Source organism: Canis aureus, chromosome 1, assembly GCF_053574225.1.
Source record: "Canis aureus isolate CA01 chromosome 1, VMU_Caureus_v.1.0, whole genome shotgun sequence".
In the NCBI taxonomy this organism is placed as follows: domain Eukaryota; kingdom Metazoa; phylum Chordata; class Mammalia; order Carnivora; family Canidae; genus Canis; species Canis aureus.
Window position 1 is genome coordinate 57,424,341 of NC_135611.1, and position 21,555 is coordinate 57,445,895.

The 21,555-nt window shown below is 38.2% G+C and overlaps 2 protein-coding genes across 11 annotated transcripts in view; one reads left to right on the top strand and one right to left on the bottom strand.

Annotated features, from left to right (window-relative positions):
- TRAPPC3L (trafficking protein particle complex subunit 3L) overlaps nucleotides 1-21,555 on the bottom strand; it is a 64,543-nt gene that overhangs the window by 21,846 nt on the left and 21,142 nt on the right. For 5 of the 7 annotated variants that reach the window (XM_077900598.1, XM_077900590.1, XM_077900592.1 and 2 more), the window contains 3 exons: nucleotides 14,240-14,435; nucleotides 11,095-11,192; nucleotides 9,269-9,368 (listed from right to left, as the gene is read on the bottom strand). In XM_077900598.1, coding sequence (XP_077756724.1) covers nucleotides 9,269-9,368; nucleotides 11,095-11,192; nucleotides 14,240-14,281 — 240 coding nt within the window. In that variant the 5' untranslated portion in view covers nucleotides 14,282-14,435. Of the gene's footprint in view, nucleotides 1-9,268; nucleotides 9,369-11,094; nucleotides 11,193-14,239; nucleotides 14,436-15,805; nucleotides 16,378-21,555 lie in introns of those variants that run through there. The other 2 variants (XM_077900614.1, XR_013381483.1) reach the window with 2 other exon arrangements.
- CALHM4 (calcium homeostasis modulator family member 4) overlaps nucleotides 1-21,555 on the top strand; it is a 54,456-nt gene that overhangs the window by 20,677 nt on the left and 12,224 nt on the right. For 2 of the 4 annotated variants that reach the window (XM_077900480.1, XM_077900489.1), the window contains exons 2-5: nucleotides 3,440-3,581; nucleotides 7,029-7,113; nucleotides 7,914-8,028; nucleotides 11,530-11,678. Coding sequence is in view for 1 of the 4 variants with exons in the window: in XM_077900470.1 (XP_077756596.1) it covers nucleotides 7,925-8,028 (104 nt within the window). In the remaining 3 variants the exon portion in view is untranslated. Of the gene's footprint in view, nucleotides 1-3,439; nucleotides 3,582-7,028; nucleotides 7,114-7,912; nucleotides 8,029-11,529; nucleotides 11,679-21,555 lie in introns of those variants that run through there. The other 2 variants (XM_077900470.1, XM_077900504.1) reach the window with 2 other exon arrangements.

Consider the following 21,555-nt stretch of genomic DNA (forward strand, 5'->3'; position numbering starts at 1 on the left):
TCTCTCTCCCTCTGCCCCCCCACATGCATACTCTCTCTCTCTCTCTCTCTAAAATAACTAATAAATAAATCTTTTTAAAAATTTTAAAGGAAGGAAAGTAAAATACAGAAGCATAAGGAACAAAACCTGTTTTGTTTTGCTATGTTTTTAAGAGAAAGAAGACACCTAAGATACTCTGATGTCTCTGTCTTGAATGGCCTGGTTCAAGTTCATTTCACTTGGGCAGTTTTCCTATTCACATAAAAAAATCAGGTCATCTCTGGTAATGTTCTCTAAAGAAAAAAAAAAAAACAGAATGCCAAGAGAAAGGACTGAAAAAGATTTAGAAAAAGAAACAAAAGCAAAAAGCCCATGGGATTAGAGGATCAGAACAAACTTCTATGATTGGTTCCTTTATAAGAAATTCAAAAGAAAACCTAATACTGTCTGTTGCAGCACAGCATCATTTTTCTCAGAAGAAATCTGGCTATCTCCCTTGGATGAAGCAGCCCTCTAAGTTTACTGTTCTAAGAAATGTCTGCCCCACTCTTGGCTAATGGTCTAAAATATTTATTTACGGGCAGCCCCGGTGGCTCAGCAGTTTAGTGCCGCCTTCAGCCCAGGGTGTGATCCTGGAGACCGGGGATTGAGTCCCACATAGGGCTCCCTGCATGGAGCCTGCTTCTGCCTCTGCCTGTGTCTCTGCCTCTTTCTCTCTGTGTCTCACATGAATAAATAAATAAAGTCTTTAAAAATAAATAAATGAAATAAAATATTTATTTACAACAAATAATGTGATTTGGCTTAAATTGCTTCCCAGAGGAAGTATTTTAAGTTTTCTTACTTGATTATTACCTGCAAAACATATAACAAGGACAATTCTATTTCAAAACCTTATACTTCACATGCTACATGGAGCCTGCCACACTCTTCTATATGGGAATTCTAGCCTCTGGAACAATGGAAAATTCCAACATTAGTAAGACAAATATGAGCAGAGGGTTCACAGGTAAAGAAGACTCATAAATAAATGTTGCTAATCTCCAGACAGGAAGAGCAAGGTCTTTACCAATTGCTTTGCTCCATTTTGAGAAATTTCAGGATGTTTTCATACCCAAATCCCCTTCCTGGGGGGGCTCCCTATGATGGCCAGGCTCTGTGACTCATTCTACTTCCATTCTGGCCATAGGTAATGGACTAGAAGGGCATCTGAGAGCTGGGGCAGTCTGCCCACAGTTTGATACAGGCTGGAAGATGCGTGGATGGAAGCTCTACCCACAGAGGGCAAGTGATCTACCCCACAGATTAGGGGCTTTTTCTGGAACTTTGATTATAAGACACAGAGAGTCACAGAAAACAAAAGACACCCAGAGAGAAGGGAGTAAAGGAGAGTAAGCAAATGTCCTGAGGCAGAGAGTCTGACACGGGTGGAGAAAATAAAGAATAGAAAGATGTCAGAAGGTAACTGCAAGAGCAAAAGAGGCAGAGAATAGTTGAGTCACCAAAATGACAAGGACTGAAGCAAGGAGCCACAGACGCCTACATGACACGGTAGATGGGGGATTTCCTGATTTCTGCTCTGCCATGAGGCCTATCTGTTGTGTCCCAGAACATCCTTACAATCAACCACTATGACCCAACATAACCCACCAACCAGTGGCATAAAGGAATCTATCCAACACAATTCGGCTCCATGATGAAGTTCAGGATACATTTCAAATATTTTCCATAATTAATGGAAATGATTTATTTAAATGATCAATTTTATCTTTAATTAGCTTCTCTTAATAATGAAATCTTAACCACAAACAGGTTTGGAAAGTATGAAAAACACTTTTGTACAACTAAGGAGATGCTTTTTTAGCTCTTAGACTAGAGAAAGGTATAACTGTATTTTCTATCTGCTCTTAGAATAAACTGGAAGTGATAGATGCCTGTTGAGTCAGTTAAGTGAAATTTAGTATCTAATGATTTGATTACCTATTTATTTTCAAAGATTTTATTTATATATTTTATTTATTTATTCATGAGAGATGCAAAGAGAGACAGAGAGAGGGGGGCAGAGACACAGGCAGAGGGAGAAGCAGGCTCCATGCAGGGAGCCCCATGTGGGACTCCATCCTGGGACTCCAGGATCACACCCTGGGCGGAAGGGAGGTGCTCAACCGCTGAGCCACTCAGGGATCCTCCTTGCACTTTGTGATCACAGTTGACCTCAATGTAGCAAGACCGAATATCTCTCTTCTCCTGAAACATGCTACACTCATAAATAGTGGCAAAAAAGCCCCGAAATGTTTCCATAAAATTACCAAGTTGAGTTCACTGTCCATTATTTAACAAGAATCAGCCCTTTTCCTGTCCAGGATCCCATTGCAGTTCAAATCGTGTTATTGCAGATCGGCCGTCGTGAGCCACCACACTTTTGGAGCACTGGATTTTCAATGCAGTAAATATCGCTGGAAATAAAAGAGCTTTTACAGCTGGTGGGAGCCAGGGAGGGAGGGGGAGGCTTTAATTTGGAGATGAGTGTGGACCACTGCCCTCTCCTGGACAGAAGAGGAGGAGCAACAGTGTGCCCTTGAATGAAAAGATCTGCAAATATTTTCCAAATTCACTTCGACAGTTTCTAACGAACATCTACCATGTACTGCTTTGCCATGACACTGCGGGCCAAACCCCAAGAATGTCTGAAATTATCCCTCCCTTTGAAAAGCTTACCAGATGGGATGGGGCAATGAGATTTCCCAGAAATGAAAGATAATCTCACTGCAGCATCAACTCAAAGCAACTCAAGAAAACCCTGTATTAATTTCCATTCTTTGCACAATGCTTTGGCGGTAGTTAGATGGAGGACAGAAATATACGCCAAAAAAGCCGGTCAACAGGAAATTCTTGGGAGATCAGCGGGCACAAAACCCAGTAAAATTACATTTCACAGACTGAGATATTAAGCTAAAATGCAGACTCATGTTGCTCTTTTTTCCCAATAAAAAATGTTCTCAGTAAGGGTAATCGTGGGTTCCCTTACGTTCCTGAAGTCGCTCTGTCATTTTTGCTTACTCACTGTGACTGCAGCTCCTGCCTCCTACAAAGAAAATTTAAGTTTCACCCTTTGGCACATTTCAGAAAATGGACCTGGTCCATTTAAAGCTCATGAGACCCTAACACAGATGGTAAGTCTGAGTCCCAGACTTACCTTTCACTAAGTGGCGGCTTAAGCACCAATCTACCATTACACCACGCACCTCACTTCTTTGGACTTCTTGGGAAGAGCGCACCAGTCGTGTTTGGGGTTTTTGGCCAGTAAGGTCACTTAATGGCACTTTGAACAGTAATGAAATAGAGAGAGTTGATTTAATAGTCATGGGAGAAAGAACAGATTTGGTCATAGAGAAATTCATTAAGAGGCAGTAGCTGTATTTAATAAATGTCAGCGTTTAACAGAAAGTTTTTATTTCAGAAGTTTGCATACTGAAAATGGTGCTCTTCAGCCTGTTTTGCATCTTCATTTGCAAGAAGTTGACACCACCCTGCTAAGAGAAGAATGCAGCTTCCTTTATCACATCTCTCTTCCCCCCAGCCAGCCTGAGTTACCCTGAGAGGTGAGAGTAGTTCCTGTGTGAGCCAGCAGTTTGGATAGGGCCAAACGCGAGCCCACTCGATGTTAAAATAAATAAATAAAATTAAAAGCCACAGAAATGTATAAATGTATGTGACAATCACACTGACTCATGCCTTCTGTGCCAGTTGTCAGATGATGCCTCTCGGCTTCGTTGCATTGCTTGTGATGCTGAAGGTAGATGTTGCAAATATTTCTCCTTTGCCAAGTAGACAGACAGGAGGACGGACATCTCTTCCTGGCTCTGGGGTACCTTGTCTGCTGGAAATGGTGACTGGTGGTACATGGGACCCCCAATGGCTCTCCCTTCTGAGCTCCCGCTCCCTTCCCATGGGTTCCTCACTGCCAGCTTCAGCACACTTAGACCTCGGTGGGGGTGTTCTGTTTACCAGTTTTGATCCATAATTGCCTACCCACATATCTCAACCTGACAACCCAAAGGCCTCTTCCAGCATCCATGAGCTGTAATCACATGCCTCCAAAGACATTTGAAACCCAGCCTTGGGAAGATGATCCCTCTTCAAAATGTGGTTCTGGATTGGGTAGTTTCTCTCAGCACTAGGGTATTCTTCAGCATTTTTTCCCTTTCTTAGAAGATAATTCCATATAAATAGTTAATAATGCTTTATATTAATTCTTCTTGATTGAAATGATTGTATGGTTTCTGTCTCTTGATGGGGCCTCACTGACCCACCTTCCAAGCAAGCCATGACACACCCCTCTGAAAATGTCTAATAAAGTCAGATTTGGATGTCCTTGTAGAAGCATAAAATTTGTGCTTCTGATCACAAATTGGTATTGGAGATTGCAATTCTATGGCTATTGCAGATGCCACCATCCTGAAATGACTCAGGAGCTTTATGCTTGAAAATATTTGAATTACTTGTATCTGTTCATCCATGGTAGTTTTGTGCATTCATATCAGAAGCAAGGTAAGAGAAATAAGACCGGTATGATTTACTGGAATCTTTCTGTGTAGTCTCAACTCTAATCTTAAATGGACCAATTTATTGAGTTAAAAATGATCATCCAGTTAAAAAAAAAAAAAAAACCTCTGCCATTCAAGTTCCTCTCTGGATTATATTCCTAAATCTTTTGCCCTCAAGTTCCTGCTTCTGACATTCACCATTAGGTTTCCTCCCTGCTTTAGGCATCCTTACTTATATTGCCCCCAATGAATACTTCCTTTCAATTATTCATTGATTTTACATCACTCACCAAAGAAAAAAAAATCATTACTCCTATTATTTAGTTAAGGTAAAATTTCAATTTATACTATTAAAAGGAAAAGATCTCATTTTTGCTTTCAGAATTTCCAGGGATAATATATTAAGGGCAGTTTTTTAACCTAAAGAACAGAATTTCAAGTCTTATAAGTCTTTTTATATTTTTTATATATCATATATTTTTTCTACAAATTTAATCTTTCTGTAACAACACTCCTGGTGTGATATTTATACTGAAAAATTATACATTCCTTCTATCCCTTATAATGACATCATGATGACATTGATCTAACAACAGTGGAAAGCTTTCCCAGCTTTGATGAGCAGAATTTGTGCTAAGGCGAGCAGTTGTAAACACCACCAGTAACGAGACATTATGGATGCTCCAAGGGAGGCCTAAGGAACTACACCCATCACACTCAGCTCTTTATGATTATAGTTCCATGTCCAGATTTTGCCTATGGAAAGCAAAGCCTGAAAATTGGAAAAACTACAGCTGAAACTACAGGTCCTACCTACAGATTGGGAAGCTGAGGTTCAGACAGGCTGCGTGACTTGCTCAGGGTCACACATTGGGAATGTGGCTAAGTAGGATGTGGACTCTTAATCTCCACTACATTAGATTTGGTTAGATTATCACTTTGCATCTGATGAGGGTCAGAGATTCTTGTGTTTAAATTAACTTTAAAAGGCAGTGTTATAATCTTTTATCAAGTCTAAACTTTACAATCATTTTGACTTCAAAAGATTAAGTTATCTCTAGCTTATCTTAATAATAAAGCATTTGTCGTGGATGTGTTTGGAAACAATGAAATATATTTTTATGTAACTAAGGAAGTGTGTTTTAGACCTTAGACCAAAGTGAGGTACCAGTTCTTTTCTCTTTTTTTTTAAGATTTTATTTGGGATGCCTGGGTGCCTCAGTGGTTGAGTGTCTGCCTTTGGCCCAGGGCGTGATCCTGGAGTCCTGAGATCGGATCCCACATCGGGCTCTGTGCATAGAGCCTGCTTCTCTCTCTGCTTGTGTCTCTGCCTCTCTCTCTCTGTCTCTCTCATCTTTTATTTATTTATTCATGCTTTTATAATAAACTGAAAGATTTATGCCTCTTTTTTTTTAATTTTATTTATTTATGATAGTCACAGAGAGAGAGAGAGAGAGAGGCAGAGACACAGGCAGAGGGAGAAGCAGGCTCCATGCACCGGGAGCCCGATGTGGGACTCGATCCCGGGTCTCCAGGATCACGCCCTGGGCCAAAGGCAGGCGCCAAACCGCTGCGCCACCCAGGGATCCCAGATTTATGCCTCTTAAATTACATTTGAACGCTCCAGTGTTTCAGTACTACAACTAAAAGCAGCCACAGTGACTCTACTGTGAATTCCACATTTTCAATTTTCTCAGAAAAGTGGTCATAACAGGAGAAAATCTTCAAATGTACGTTTAAAAGAAACAATTAATTTTGGGGAAATGCACTGGAATAAGACCAGAAAAATTAAATTTTCAGCTGGGTTTTCTGACTATGTAACTGTGATGACATCATCCCAAGTCCCAATCACATCATCAGTAGAATGAGGCTAACGGTGGCTATCGTTTTTACTTCACAAGACTCTTGGAAGGGAAAAAAATAATAGGTGGTAATTACTTTGAGCTTTTCTTAAGAAAGGCGCTGCATTACTAATAGTTTTTCAACATCACGTTATAATGCTACTGACAATCTTTGTATTTAATTTTACATTTAGAAAAAAAACATTTACATTTAGAATTTAAAGTACTTTAAGGCAATCACCACAAAAAGTAGACTTGTGATTAAATCACACTTTAAAAATGGATACATTTTAATGTTGCAGGGATATGACTTTAGAATTAGCCTGTCATCTCTTTTTTATATGAAATATAAGGCCTGATTACAGACTTTTTTGTGATTTGACCTCTGTCATGGGATTTCTCTTCAGACCACTAGATGGCGCAACCTGAGGTCTAAAGCTTTGTCAAAAAAAAAAAAAAAAAACGGTGAGGATGCAAGGACCACGATGGTGTTCTGTATAAGGGCAAAGTCTGAGGGGGCAGCCAAAAAAAGTTACAAGGTTTAGGTTTTATTCCTGACCCTGCTATGCTCCATGGGCAGCATGTGACTATGGTGAATTTCCTCTGCTCCCCCCCTCCTCTCTAAAACTGATTCTAACACTTGACACCTGCCTCCTCTCAGGAGCCTTTACAAGGATCAATGAAATAATGCTGCTGAAGGCCGGATTTTTAATGAAAGCTGTCACACACAAGCAAAACATTAGTGGGTGAGTATGTAACTAAGGTCCGCCCTTCCTCTGTGTTAAAATGCTTCTGGATTGGGTAACATTTTGTAAAAGAACATTTGCTGGAGTAGTGAAAATGATTAAGAGGGAGGGAACTGGACCTTTGAAGGAAAGTGCAAAGGCCAGGAGACAACCCAATGCACAAGAGAAGGGTAAGGGTGATGAAATATTCTCTTCATTGCAAGAAGGAATCTTGCAAAGGAGTGGAAGTGGATTTGTTCCCAGTGTTTTGAGGACAGGAGGAGCAGACAAGAACTTCCGTGACATCAGAAAAATCAAGAAGACATAAAAAGTTTAGAGGAGAGATATTTGGAAAGTGATGTTCTACATGTTCTTAGTTTTATATCAAACAGATCTCTTCCGTTTAAGATTTTTTAAAAATGGGATCAGAACCTTAACATGAGATCTACCCTTGTAACATAATTGTAAGTGTACAATACATTATTGTTGACCACCGATAATGTTGTACCACAGCCCCTAAAGCTCATTCATCTTGCTTGACTAAAGCTTTATGCCCATTGGCTGATAACTTCCTATTTCCTCTTCCTTACAGCCCCTGGAAACCCTCTTTGAGTCTATGAATTTGAATATTTTAGATTTAGATTTCTCATCTAGGTGAAATCATGCAGTATTTGTCTTTCTGTGTCTGGGTTCAACCATGTTGTCTCACATTGCAGAATGTTTCTTTTTTTTAAAGACTGAATAGTATGCCATTATATGTATATACCACATTTATATGTATATACTACATTTTCTTTATTCATCTGTCAATTGTGTTTTAGGTTGTTTCCACATGTTGGCTATTGTGAATAGTGCTGTGATGAATATAAGGTGCTCATATCACTTCAAGATCCTGATTTCAATTTTTTTTTGGATAAATACCCAGAAGTGGGATTGGTAGGTCTTATGGTAATTCTATTTTTAATTTTTTTTGATAAACTTTCAAACTGTTTTCCATAGTAGCTGTACCATTTTGAATTCCTACCAACAGTGTGCAAGGGTTCCAATCTCTCCACATCTTCACCAAAATTTGTTGTGTGTGTGTAGAGAATGGAAAACTTGGATTTCAATTTTATCCACATTATTCATGAAATAATGAAATAATAAGAAATGAAATGAAATAATGAAAGTAATCATTACAAGAATGGGGAAAATCTTTCATTTGGATTATGTTTTGAATGCATAAATTTTTGTATATACTAGTATTCAATTTTTATCATATTCTTTCTGGGACTCAGTTTTCTTGTCTGGAAAATGGGAACAACTCCTACTCTGCTTACTTCATAAGGATACTGTAAGGGTAAAAAACAAAAAATACATAAAACTGCATTTGGAGTCACAAAGCACTATGTAGAACTATTATTGCACCATGTAGAACTATTATTTTCACTCACATGAAAAGTCAGGATGGCAATATATCATGATATTAAGGATCCGGAGAGAAGAGAAGAATGAGACCAACTTAATAGGTCTGTTGTGGGAACCTGGAGGCAGTATACCTGAACCTTAAAGTGTCCGATACCCATATACACTGTCCAGGTCTCCCACAAATGAACAACAACACTAGTTTAATAATTGTAGGCTGGCAGATTAAAAGGATTTTGGCTAATGATGCATTTCCTGATCTCATCTTCTATCTAAGATATTTGAGCTACTCTCAGGTGATTCCAAGTTGTCTCTCATATAACAGGGCTGTGAAAGTTCTTAGAGCACATACTTTTATAGGAAGCTTTATTTTTCAATTGGGAAAATATTGTTCTGGGAATAAAATGGCTACAACTGCATTCTCTGAGGCAGCCAAAGACCACCTCCTCTGTGTGCTGAAGTGATTACAAAGAAACCAGTTTGGGGTGTGCATGTTACCAGGTTGCCCTATTACACTCCTTTTCTATTTACCTTCTCAAAATATTTTTCCTAGTGTGGCCAGAAAAATCTATAGATGTTTAAATGCCTAAAAGCATTTTCCTCTGTTCACAATAGCTTTATTCCTGGGCTGAAATAAAATGGTTTCAATCAGAATCTCTTAGCACCTAATAGTGAATACAGATAGAGCCTATCCAATCAGAGCAGAAAACCACAAGACTGAGGAAAGTCAAAGATTTTCAAAACATATTGAAAGAGCTAAAAATGCATTTACCTGGGCAATTATGTCTATAATTTCTGAATAACTATGGCATCTTCTTACACAAGATCGAGCCAAAAAGTCTTCCACCAGCCGTGTTCCAATGCCATATCCCCTGTGATGAAGGAAAGGGTGTGGTCTGTAAATAATATTTGAATAATGAACTCTATCAATGTTTAGGGATGGAGTCCTCTATTTAGCATTTGCATGGATAACAAAGCAAATCTGACAAGTCCAATGGCTATTGGCAGAGAGCAATTGTCCGGGAAATATTAACTAGTTTCCTATGAGCAGAGAAGCCTGAAAAGGAAAGGTTGGCCCAAATTTGACAATGTAAAGTTAGAGGAGGTTGGTGTTTGTAGCCTAATATCTCTTACTGGCAAAGAACTTTCTCATCAGTGGCTGTTGATGGAAACAGAATGAGCATCTAGCTAACTTGTCTGCTATAGATGTGGTACATGGCTGCTCATTCTTCTCTTAGCATAGTTATCATGGTAAGAAGACAGGCATGTCCAGGATGAGCACCAGAAGGAGAGGAAGAAGGGAAAAGAAAAATCTATTTTTATTGCCTGTGTAGTTTTCTGCAGTTAGAACTTTGAAGTTTAACGAAAAGGAAAAAAAAGCAACATCCAAAAATTCATTTTTCATTCTAGGGAAACTGAATCTATGGGACTTGGGGGAAAGTATTTGTATGACGGGCTAGCTCCACCCTACTACAAATGGATTCAGTAGTACCTGAAGCACAATGTTGAGAACATCTTATTGAGATGTCATAATGCGGCTGAGATGGCTGAGCAGACACTTGTGGCAAGACAGACCTAAGAACTTTCAATCTAGTTGAGCAAATATGACCTTAATGTTGGAAATAAAAAGGAATAAGACTGCTTTTGCTAAACAACTGGCACAAAATTTGTCTATTAACTTCACAACCACATGTACATAGACAAGTGAAATGATTTGAACGGAGCAATAGAAGGCCCACCAAGATAAAGTCACCACAGTGTGTAAAGGGAATGTTTCATAGGGTAGAGCCTCAACTAGGCTAAATCTCACCTTCAACCTTTCTAACTAAATCTTCTATTAATACAGGCTCTCTAGTCATTGCCCTGTTAGAGTCCTTTTCAGGATCCATAATTAAGAGGTTTAAAAAATGTTGACAGATATTTTATTATTGAGCAATAATCTGATGATCATATAATTACTCTGAGAAAATTAAAGGCTGAATTTATGCAGAAGTATACAAGGAGAATGGACTTTAAAAGGAAGGAGTGCATTTCTCCCTTTAATATATTTTTAAGTAAAGCATAGCAATGGTAAAAGTGTTCAAACAATAAAAACACTACATAGGAAAAAGTGAATCTCTCTTCTATGTATAATCCTGTCTCCAAGTTCTCTCAGGCAACTGCCATTAGCATTCTTTTTGCATATCCTTACACAGATAATCTGTATTATATAAGCACATATTTGTATTAGAAGGGGTTATATTAGAACAAAAGACTTCTGAAAAGAATCAGTTTGATGATCCATCACATTGTTGAAAGAACAGTCTGTTTTACCATACTTTTGCTTATAATTGACTAGCAAAGAAATGATTTCTCCCTAAAAAGAATATATTCCATGCTTGGTTTTCATAGAAAAAAAAAGTTTCCTTTCTCTTACTTTATACTTTATGACAACCCAAATGGCATTTGTCAGAAATTATGTTCAGCTTTAAAATGTGGTTCATTGAAATAATAGAAGAGCTCATGAAGTGGAGCAAGCAAAGTCATTAGAAGCAGACAAAATTCAGAGGATGTGAGGAAACAATATACATTCCATGAGAATAAAAGACTTCTACTTACATTTTATCTAGATATTTATTCACATCTTCGTCTTTTTCATAATCTTTGCACAGTTGGGCAACCAGTGCTCCATAGGTGAGGACAAAGAGATCTTTGTTCTAGAGAAAAAAGGGTTGGTTTTACTTTACAGGTAAAGCTATGGACAATATGCTACTCTATTTTTTTAAACAAATTTTCCAATTAGAAGAAGTCTTGGAGATCATCTTCATATTTTTTCCACCCTCCTAATTATTGCAATAATTTTGACTTTTGAGAAAAAGTTGTACCCATATTTGGATCCATTGCTGATGAGAAAAAACACTGTGAAATGAAATAAATTTCTTAACAGGAGAAATCTTTGTATGCATTTGCTATATTATATAGCTTGCAAGGTATTTTCACAGAGCAAGTTTTTAAAAAAGGAATAATTGCCAACATAAATTTCTGTTGTTCTAGAATGGCCTTTGGTATTGGCTGACCATGTTTTCAGTTGGAAGAAATAATTGGTTGAGACTTCTCATGAGTCTGCACAATCCCTAATGGGTTCCACATCTGCCAAGGAGGCCAGCAGGATGAAAACCCAGCTGTAGCAGCAAATTTGTGAGGTGTTGTTTTCTTTATAGTTAGTGAAAAAAGGAGAATTTGTACTTTCCTTATAGATCTCCAAAATATGGCCTATTTTCAGAGTGAACTAAATATGAAAACTACGACTAAGAATAATTTATGTTTGGTTTAGCATTGAGAGGTTGAAAATAATGGGAAACAGAACACACAAAGCTCGACCAATCCACTTGACAAAGTCTCTCTATTTTGCTTCTGCTATTGAATACTATCTAAGTAAGGGCCGGAGATATTAGGGATAATTTATTCCAATGCTGTCAGTCCCACAGAGGAGGGAATGAGGCCTCAGGAGGAATGAGTGACTTGTCCAACTAGCCATCAACTGGCAGAGCCAGGGTGGAACCTGAGACTGCAGGCTTCACTCTGACATAGCAATTATCTCTGAGATGCACAAAAGAAGGCCTATTTGAAATAGGTAGGTGGGAGAGGGAGGGAGGGAAGGGATCCACTGTTTAAAATAATCTTATTCTGTGCATAGCATAATCTTGTGTTTACATGAAAAGGTAAATGTGGATTCCAGTTAGAAGAGGTGTCTATACCTCTAGACTCAGGTGTCTTGGGTAGCCTAACATGGAGGGTAAGATAAGACCTGATAAGATTTTTTTTTTTAAGGCACAAGCCTCAGAAATGGCTAACCAAACCAATAAAAAATTTTTTCAACAAAATGTTATATAATTTTGATCCAAATACTTCCAAAATTTGTCCAATACCACAAGAATCCACTTCCATATACGTGGGTTTATGTCATAACAAATATGTTTCTTTAATCAGATAGAATGTTTGTAATAACTAAATAAGTTTTAAATGGATAGAATCTAAATAATTATAAAAATTAAGTCCATATGTGGATATAATTTACACTGAAAATATAAATCAAAATGTCATAAGTGTGCGTAGAATGTACATTATATACACTAATTGACATTACATCAAGGACTAATCTATATGAATCAGGTATAGGAAAATAATAAGTACATTAATATTTCTACTAGAAAAGAAGAAATGTAAAGCAAGTGATTTTAACATAAATATTGTTAAATCACTAAAGAGTCACAATGTATTCAATTTTAATTCTGTTCTTATTTAACTTGAAAAACTTGATCATACACTATAAGAAATGTCTGTAAATTATACATGAAGTATCTTCTCAACAAATAAGGAGCCACCACGGAAGATAAATTATGCTATGTGGTTAAGACCACAGCATAAAAATAAGCAAAGGTGAAGGAGAGACAGAGAGAATAATGTGGTTGTTGCCACTAGCAAGAAAAATAGAAGAATTTGACCAAGAGGTAACAGGAAATGAAATTACACCCTACTCATATGCCAGAGCCTCAACATTGTGCCCATTTATAATATAACCAAACTGAAATCATGGCATTTTCTTCTTCCTCTTTCTCGCTTATTCTGATGGGTGAGTAGTCACTACAGTTGACTCGTAGCTGAATTTTAAGTTCAACACCCATGAGGCCCATTTTCCATTCTGCATCCTAGTAAAAGGTGATTCCTTAAACTACATGTCCAGTAGGTCTCAAATCCATACTACTGGTCACAGAAAATGTCAACATAAAATTTGACATAGTTCATAAAACAATAAAAAGTCATTTTCACATATAAAAAACAGAACACCATTAATTATTTGAGGTTTTGGATATATTAGGATAAAAGTGTGTTTTAACTGACACATAAATGAAGTGATTTAGGTACAATATCTCAACTCTACAAAATCTTTTAGTATTTCAGAGCCTCACATAAAAATAAGTCAAGATCCCAGAATACCAGAGGGGGTATCTACAAGCATTCCCATTTGGGATGTGCCAGTTAATCATACAACTCTAAGTACCCATAACTGAAATTACCTAATTTTATTCAATGCTCATCAGTTTCCTGAAATAATTAAAAGAGCTTTAATTTAATGATAAATTTTCACATCTGCAATTTCTAATGAGAGGATTATAAAAGAATATTTATCCAAAACTAATCTGCAAACAATTAAGTTTTGAAAATAACTCTGAGCTTGGAATATACAGAAAGATTAATAGCACATATCAAATTATAGTAATAGATACTTACATTTGAGACAAGGAAATATATTTCTAAAGGCAATCTTTTAATGCTGAGGTTTTTTTGCTGATTTATTCCCCTTAATTTAACACACAATCACTATTTTATATATATTTCACATACATTTCATTTCCTAGTTCTGAAGTAAGAAATACAAAGAATTGCTTCATCTTTTTATATTTTCTATCAGACACAAAAGATAAATTTGACCCTTTATAGAGCTAATTAGTCACAAAAGAAAACCCTAAAATATGTATAAAGTATCAATTATTTTGTCACAGTGTGTTAGAGATCATTGTACTGTTCCCAGAGGTGTCTTTTATGATCCACTCTACTAAACACACCTTTGCTCCACTGAAAAAAAAAAAAAGTCTATGTATAAGTGTCACCATTTAAAATAAATCAGAAATCATTCAAGAAAACATTTTCCTTGAAGTAGAAGAAAACCTTCTTTGAGAATATATTTATAAAAAGAACTTACGATTTTATGGTATTCTGGTCTTCTGTGTGCAGGGCGAGACATAGTGCTTGATAGATGGAGAATGTGATCTTCGATTTCTTTTCACTGGTTTTTACCTTAGAGGCATATCAATCTCTGTCCTTCCGTTTTTTGCAAGTTCCTTCTTGCTTTGAGACGAGTGCTACTTCTGCACCCTACTGCGTTGCTCCTGGCTGGGCTGTAGAGGAAAACAATCATGAGCAGGACTGTCTTATAGGCACGTTTCTTGCCACGGATCAAATATTGCTTCACTGGTGAGAACAAGTTGTAATCTAGAGGCATAAAAGCTGATAGTGGGAAGTCAGATAAGAAGCACCAGCTACTGAAAATTCTTTAGCCCAAGGGATATAAGAGTGGTGTTTTGCTCTCATGCCAAGGCATTGTTCTAAAATCACAAACAGAAACCTTCACAATCCAAGACAGATCTCACTGTTAGCATTATTCAGTCTTTGTATTGATTGTTGTGTGAATTCGAGACAGGATCAGCAATCTGTAGGTACTACCCCTTGGGTTCAAACCTAATCAACAACTCTAATAGGTATCGCACACCCCCATCTTTCATGATTACCAAATTCAAATATATTTGGTACTTTTGTTTTCATAAGCAGCAGTTTTAAGGAATGATGGATTTGGGGGTATTAGTATTTTTTGTCGTGAAACTGTTGCTCTAAATGAGTGTTCTACAGTTGAATAATGTATAATGATTTTGGCAGAGAAAGCAAGCCCTCAGCTTTCTTTTGTAGTCCCTGAGATATTAGCTCCTGAAGCCTCTCTTTATTTAAGTAGGAGTATACATATTTAAAGTTAAAACGAGAAACTCCCTCATCTTGACAGCTGCAGGGTGTGGAGGATCAAAACTGTTCCAGAAACAGAAGCCTAAAACTCAATTTAAAGAAAGTAGTTTCCTACTTCTTACCATCTGAGTCAATGAGCCCTGTATGTTCTCGAAAATTCTTGCTATAAAGTATAGCAAGTATAAAGTATATAGTATAAAGACAGACTACTCACTACTTTGAAAGAGTGTGGTGGAGTTGAAAGAGCCTAGGAGAATTTGGAAGTCTCAGGCTGAGCTGCAGTTCTACCATTTACTGGCTGAGTGACTTTGGACAAGCTATTTTATTGCTCTATGGCTCAGTTTCCACATTTGCAAAAAGGCAATAATAATATCCACCTCACAGAATAATTGTGAGTATCAAAGAGATAATGTGTGCTATAAAACACATTATAATGCACCATAGAAACACTAATTACTGTAGTTTTTTCTCGTGTGTATATTGAATGGGGTTCCACAATATTTAGGGTATTCCTATTAATGCCTGTATTCCATGACTATTCCCAGGAAAAGTCAGTTTTGCTGGGTGGTGGTGTAGGGGGGCGAGGGGTGCTTTTTGGTGGTGGATTAACACCACCTTATATTTATGTAAAGCTTACAATTTAAAACATGGTTTTCACTTTATCTCCCTCTAATTCAATTACCATCTGTAATTGATTGCCATGTCCTAGGATAAGAATCTAAAAGTCATGTTAAGAAATTTGTTCAAAGCCGCTGGAGAGTTGGCAACAAGGAAGGATTTAGGCTCAAGTTGCTGACTCCAAATCAAACATTTTTTTCTACTGTACACACTCTTATGTTAGAGCAAAATAATTTAGAGGTGGACTCACAATGGCTACGAAGGCTTGGTGAGAGCACGCTGCTGAGCCTAGTGTGGGGGCAGTGCTGAGTCCTGAGAAAAACAGCACAGGCCTGTGTGCTTGGTGCGTGGAGAGTGGTGGTCCAGGAATCCGTTTCACTGAACTCTAATGACTGTGGTGTGGAAACATCACGGCCACCTTGAGGATTCAGGACATCGTGGGCACATTGGGACAAGCCAGCTCTTCCTCTGGACTGCCAGGCCTCCCCCTCTCTCCTGCCCTTTCACCCAGGACCATGAGGCTTGAGGAAGGAGTCCCTGCCTGGCGTTCCTGCACGAGAGGCACAGCCTGCATGAACACAGCTGCAGCCGGTGGTGCTGGGACACTGGATTGTGTCCCAGAATCTGAAACCCACCAACCTTCAGTGGCCTTTATGATCTAAGGCAGGCTGGTGTGCCCCAGGCTCTTTCTTTTCTTCACGTTCTTCCCTTAAATAGAAGAAAGTACAAAGGGTATGTTTCAAACAGGTAGCTGGTAGATAATTTCTGTCTTGGCAGTGAACTGGGAAGAAGAATCATTTCAAAATAATGCAGAGGAGGAGCTTTTCCTCTTTTATTAAGAGTTCTTTTGGTAGCCTAGGACAGACTTGGAGCCAGGGTTGGGAGAATGATGCAATGGTCGATGGCATCATAGGGCACTGCAAACCGACCAGCCCAAGGAAGCGATGAACTGAGCCAGTCCCCGAGAGTGGTCCCTTGGGAGGTACCTGGGCAGCTGAGTAGACTGGGGAGGTGCTGACAGAGGGGAACCCCTACTGATCCATCATCAGCTGTGTCATCGTCCTCTGAGATTGCCCACAAACTATCAGACACAGCCATCACATCTGCTTCAGGAGTGTCTTACCTTTTTGCAATTTCTTTTTCTATTTAAAGCTGCCTTTCGCATTTATTTTAACCACACTTCTTTACATAAAATGAGTGATAATATGTTCAGCACCCCAGCCCTCTGAGGACTGCTCTAGCTGTCAGATCTGATTTCCCTATCCGTGTGCCAGCACGTCCTCAGCCAGGGAGCCTCTGGGTCTCCGCTGACAAGTAGACATTTAATATGTTGGATAGACAGGTGACAGCAAGCTATCTTTAACAAAAAGACCATTTGGTTGTAACACCCCAAAGAAAATTGATCCATCATAGATGTAATCATTCACAATTACTGACGAGTTACACACAGGACCCCTGAGGAAGTCATTAGTTCTTTTGACTGTAAACAACGATAAAAAATTAAGAATTTGTCATCAAGAAACTCCTTTACGGCAAGACTTTGATACTCCAATAGTGACTTCTCATTTATCAGTGCTCCATCCTTTCTTGCGTTGTTCCCTGAAACACTGGTCTACAATTTCCTTCTCTCTTCCTCACTTCCCGTATGTTCCATTACATGGACTTTTAAAATATGAAATTATAAACACAAGGAAAATGTGGTTTTTACTACCACGTTCCATGGAACAAGTTGCTAGATATACTTGAGGTCTTGTTGTAAGCAATAAAGCAATGCTGATCCAGTTGAAATAGCCAGCACCCTCTTTAATTCTATTCTGTCCTCCTCAGTGGTCACCACTACATAGAACTTGATATTTATTATTTCTATATATGTTTTAAAATTCTCTATATGTTAGTAACTGCAAAGAATATGTAGCATCATTTCATTTTATTTTATTTTTTAAAATATTTTATGTATTTATTCATGAGAGACACACAGAGAGAGGCAGAGACATAGGCAGACGGAGAAGCAGGCTCCCTATGGGGAACCCAATGCAGGACTCAATCCCAGGACCCCGGGATCACAACCTGAGCTGAAGGCAGATGCCCAACTGCTGAGCCACCCAGATGCCCCATCAGTTTGTTTTAAAATGACATAATTTATCATACTGTACATATCCTACAGCTTGCATTTTTTCTTCCCAGTTATTTGTTAAGGTTTATCCATATCCATGGCTGTCACTCTAGCTCATTTATTTTCACAGCCTTTCTAGATGAGATTAGCAAACTTCTTCTGAGAAGGCCCAGAGCGTAGGTGTTTTAAGTTCTACAAACATATGGACTCTGTCACAACCACTCAACTCTGCTATTGTGATGGGAAAGCAGGAACAGGTGTGCCTGTGTGCCAATAAAACTTTATTTGTAAACATGGAGATTTGAATCTCATGCAGTTTCACATGTTATAAAATACTAAACAAATTTTTTGTTACATCCAACTGTGTTAAGATGTAGAAACCATTCTTAACTCAAGTCGAAGAAAACAGGCAGTTGGCCAGTTTTGTCTATGAGCCTTAGATGGTCAACCCCTCGTCTACAGCATTCTGTTTCTGCAGTTGATTCATCTGTTTCTTCATTATTGGACATTACTAATGAAATGGAATGGAAATACTGTGATGGGATACTACATACACAGACATACAAGTTGACAATTGCTCTATCTTCATAATGGATTGTTCCTTTTATTATGATGGAGTGTCCCAAATTAGCCCTTTTGACACTTGTTGCCTTGGGTTCAGTTTTGCCTTCTTTTAATATCATTATTCCCAGTTATATAGATTTCAGTGCCTTTATTTCTCATGCTTTGTGTGTGGTCTAGTTTTTGGTGTGTCCCTTGTAAGCAGTATGACTCTATTTTTTTAATAACCCTGGAGCTAAGTTTACCCATCTCTGTATGGCCCTGTGCAATTTCCTGAATCTTTTCATGAAAATAAGTTCTTACCTGTAAGCAAGTTGAGGATAACATTCTCATCTGTAAACCAGTTGAGGATGATATTAGTATCTCATCATAGTTCTTTTTTTTTTTTTAAAGATTTTATTTATTTATTCATGATAGTCACAGAGAGAGAGAGAGAGAGAGAGAGAGAGAGAGAGAGGCAGAGACACAGGCAGAGGGAGAAGCAGGCTCCATGCAGGGAGCCCGATGCGGGATTCGATCCTGGGTCTCCAGGATCGCGCCCTGGGCCAAAGGCAGGTGCTAAACCGCTGCGCCACCCAGGGATCCCTCATCATAGTTCTTATAACTGTGCCTGACATGTCCCTAAGCCCACAGTAATTATTAGGTATTTAAATTTTTTTATATGTGATTATTGATGTGTTTGGTCTCATTTTTACCGTTATTTTGTGTTTTCTTTTTACCATCATTTTCCCTTTCTTTACAGTCTCTTTTTCTGTTAATATTCCCTTTTAATTTCCTGCTTTTGAATGATCTATACCCTATATTTCAAGTATTTAATAATTATGCTTACAATTTTGCTGCTTTAATGAGATATGAATTGATTTAAAATTTGATGAGTCTTGGGACGCCTGGGTGGTTCAGCGGTTAAGCATCTGCCTTTGGCCCAGGGAGTGATCCTGGAGTCCTGGGATCGAGTCCTGCATTGGACTCCCTGCATGGAGCCTGCTTCTCCCTCTGCCTGTGTCTCTGCCTCTCTCTATGTGTCTCTCATGAATAAATAAATAAAATATTTTAAAAATAAAATAAAATTTGATGAGTTTTGGCATACATATAAACCCCAAAGCCATCAAATTAATCAACATAATTAACATTTCCATTACCTTTGTTTCAGCTATGTTATCTTAGATTCTTTGTCTATTTGGCATCCATTAATTACAGGGCCACACTAACAGGCAAAGCGGTTAATATCTCCCATGTGATCAGACCCGGAACATCTTCTTATCTACCTCTCACACACCAAGTCAATATTTCCCCTGCTCTAGATCAACCCAGGACCAGGTACTAGACAAGCAGTGACAGCCCTTATGCCCCAAAGCCCACCAGAATTATTTAAACTAGCCAATCCTAGGCTGTTTCCCCTGCCTTACCTTGCCTTTACTATGGAAACCCCAATAAAAGCTCTGGCCGAGGCTCTTCTGTCTTCCTTTCTGCCTCTTGACCAAACCTGATGCTTCCCCTTGTGGCCTGGCATGCCCTCTTCTCTTCGTAAATGAAAATAAGAAATCTCCTATCAATGGCATTGGCTTCTCCGTGTCATCACTCAATCACCTCCATAAATTAAAACCCCATCAGTACAAATTGATACAACCTTTGAAAGTTTTCTAAGGCCCTTTGGTACTCTCTCTTCTTACTCCTCCTCCTCTATTCCCTAGGCAAGCACTGGCCTATTCTCTGTCTGTATTGATGAATTTGCATTTTTAGAATTTTATATAGAGTCATACATTATGTACTTCTTTGCTTAAATTCTTTAATTCAGAAAATTCTTTTCAATGCATTCTTCTTATTGTATAAATCAATAGTTTATTCATTTTATCTTACCAAGTAGTATTCATCATATGGATATATAACAGTTTGTTGATCTACTCACCTGTTGATGGACATTTGTGTTGTTTCTGGTTTGTAGCTATTATAAATAAAGCTACTGTGGACATTCAAGTGCAATTTTTTGTGTGGACTTATACTTTCATTTCTCTTGAGCAAGTACCTAGGAGACAAATGACTGTACCATATATAGTGGGTACATAGTAAACTTTTAAAGAAACTGACAATTTTCCAAAAATATCCCATTTTACATTCCCGCTATCAGTATATAAGAGTTGTAGTTACTCTGGGAGTGCCTGGGTGGCTCAGTTGGTTAAGCATCCAACTCTTGATTTTGGCTCAGGTCATGATCTCAAGGTCATGAGATCAAGCCCCAAGTTGGGCTCCATGCTCAGTGTGGAGTCTGCTTGAGTGTCTCTCTCCTGCTCCCTCTGCCCCTCCCTGCCACACTCTTTCTCTCTCTAAAATAAATAAACCTTAAAAAAAAAAGAAAAAGAGTTCCAGTTATTCTGCAAACTTCAGCAACATTTGATATGGTCAGTCTTCTTAATTTTAGCTATTGCATACTGATGTCATATCATAACCATGTATTGCCTTAGTTCCACCTGTTAAAGTAAAAAGTAATCCTTTCCACAGCTAATGATTAAAGAAAATAACTTAAAAATATCATATTTGTACTCATAATTATTTTTTGTCCTATGTCATTCCTTAGAGTTAATTTTTCTCCTTGTTGAAATATATCCTTTAATAATGCTCTTTATGAGTTCCTGTGAGTGGTAAATTCCCTTAGCCTTTATGTATCTCTTTTTTTTTTAATTTATTTTTTATTGGTGTTCAATTTACTAACATACAGAATAACCCCCAGTGCCCATCACCCATTCACTCCCACCCCCCGCCCTCCTCCCCTTCTACCACCCCTAGTTCGTTTCCCAGAGTTAGAAGTCTTTACGTTCTGTCTCCCATTCTGATATTTCCCACACATTTCTTCTCCCTTCCCTTATATTCCCTTTCACTATTATTTATATTCCCCAAATGAATGAGAACATATAATGTTTGTCCTTCTCCGACTGACTTACTTCACTCAGCATAATACCCTCCAGTTCCATCCACGTTGAAGCAAATGGTGGGTATTTGTCATTTCTAATAGCTGAGTAATATTCCATTGTATACATAAACCACATCTTCTTTATCCATTCATCTTTCAATGGACACCGAGGCTCCTTCCACAGTTTGGCTATCGTGGCCATTGCTGCTAGAAACATCGGGGTGCAGGTGTCCCGGCGTTTCATTGCATTTGTATCTTTGGGGTAAATCCCCAACAGTGCAATTGCTGGGTCGTAGGGCAGGTATAT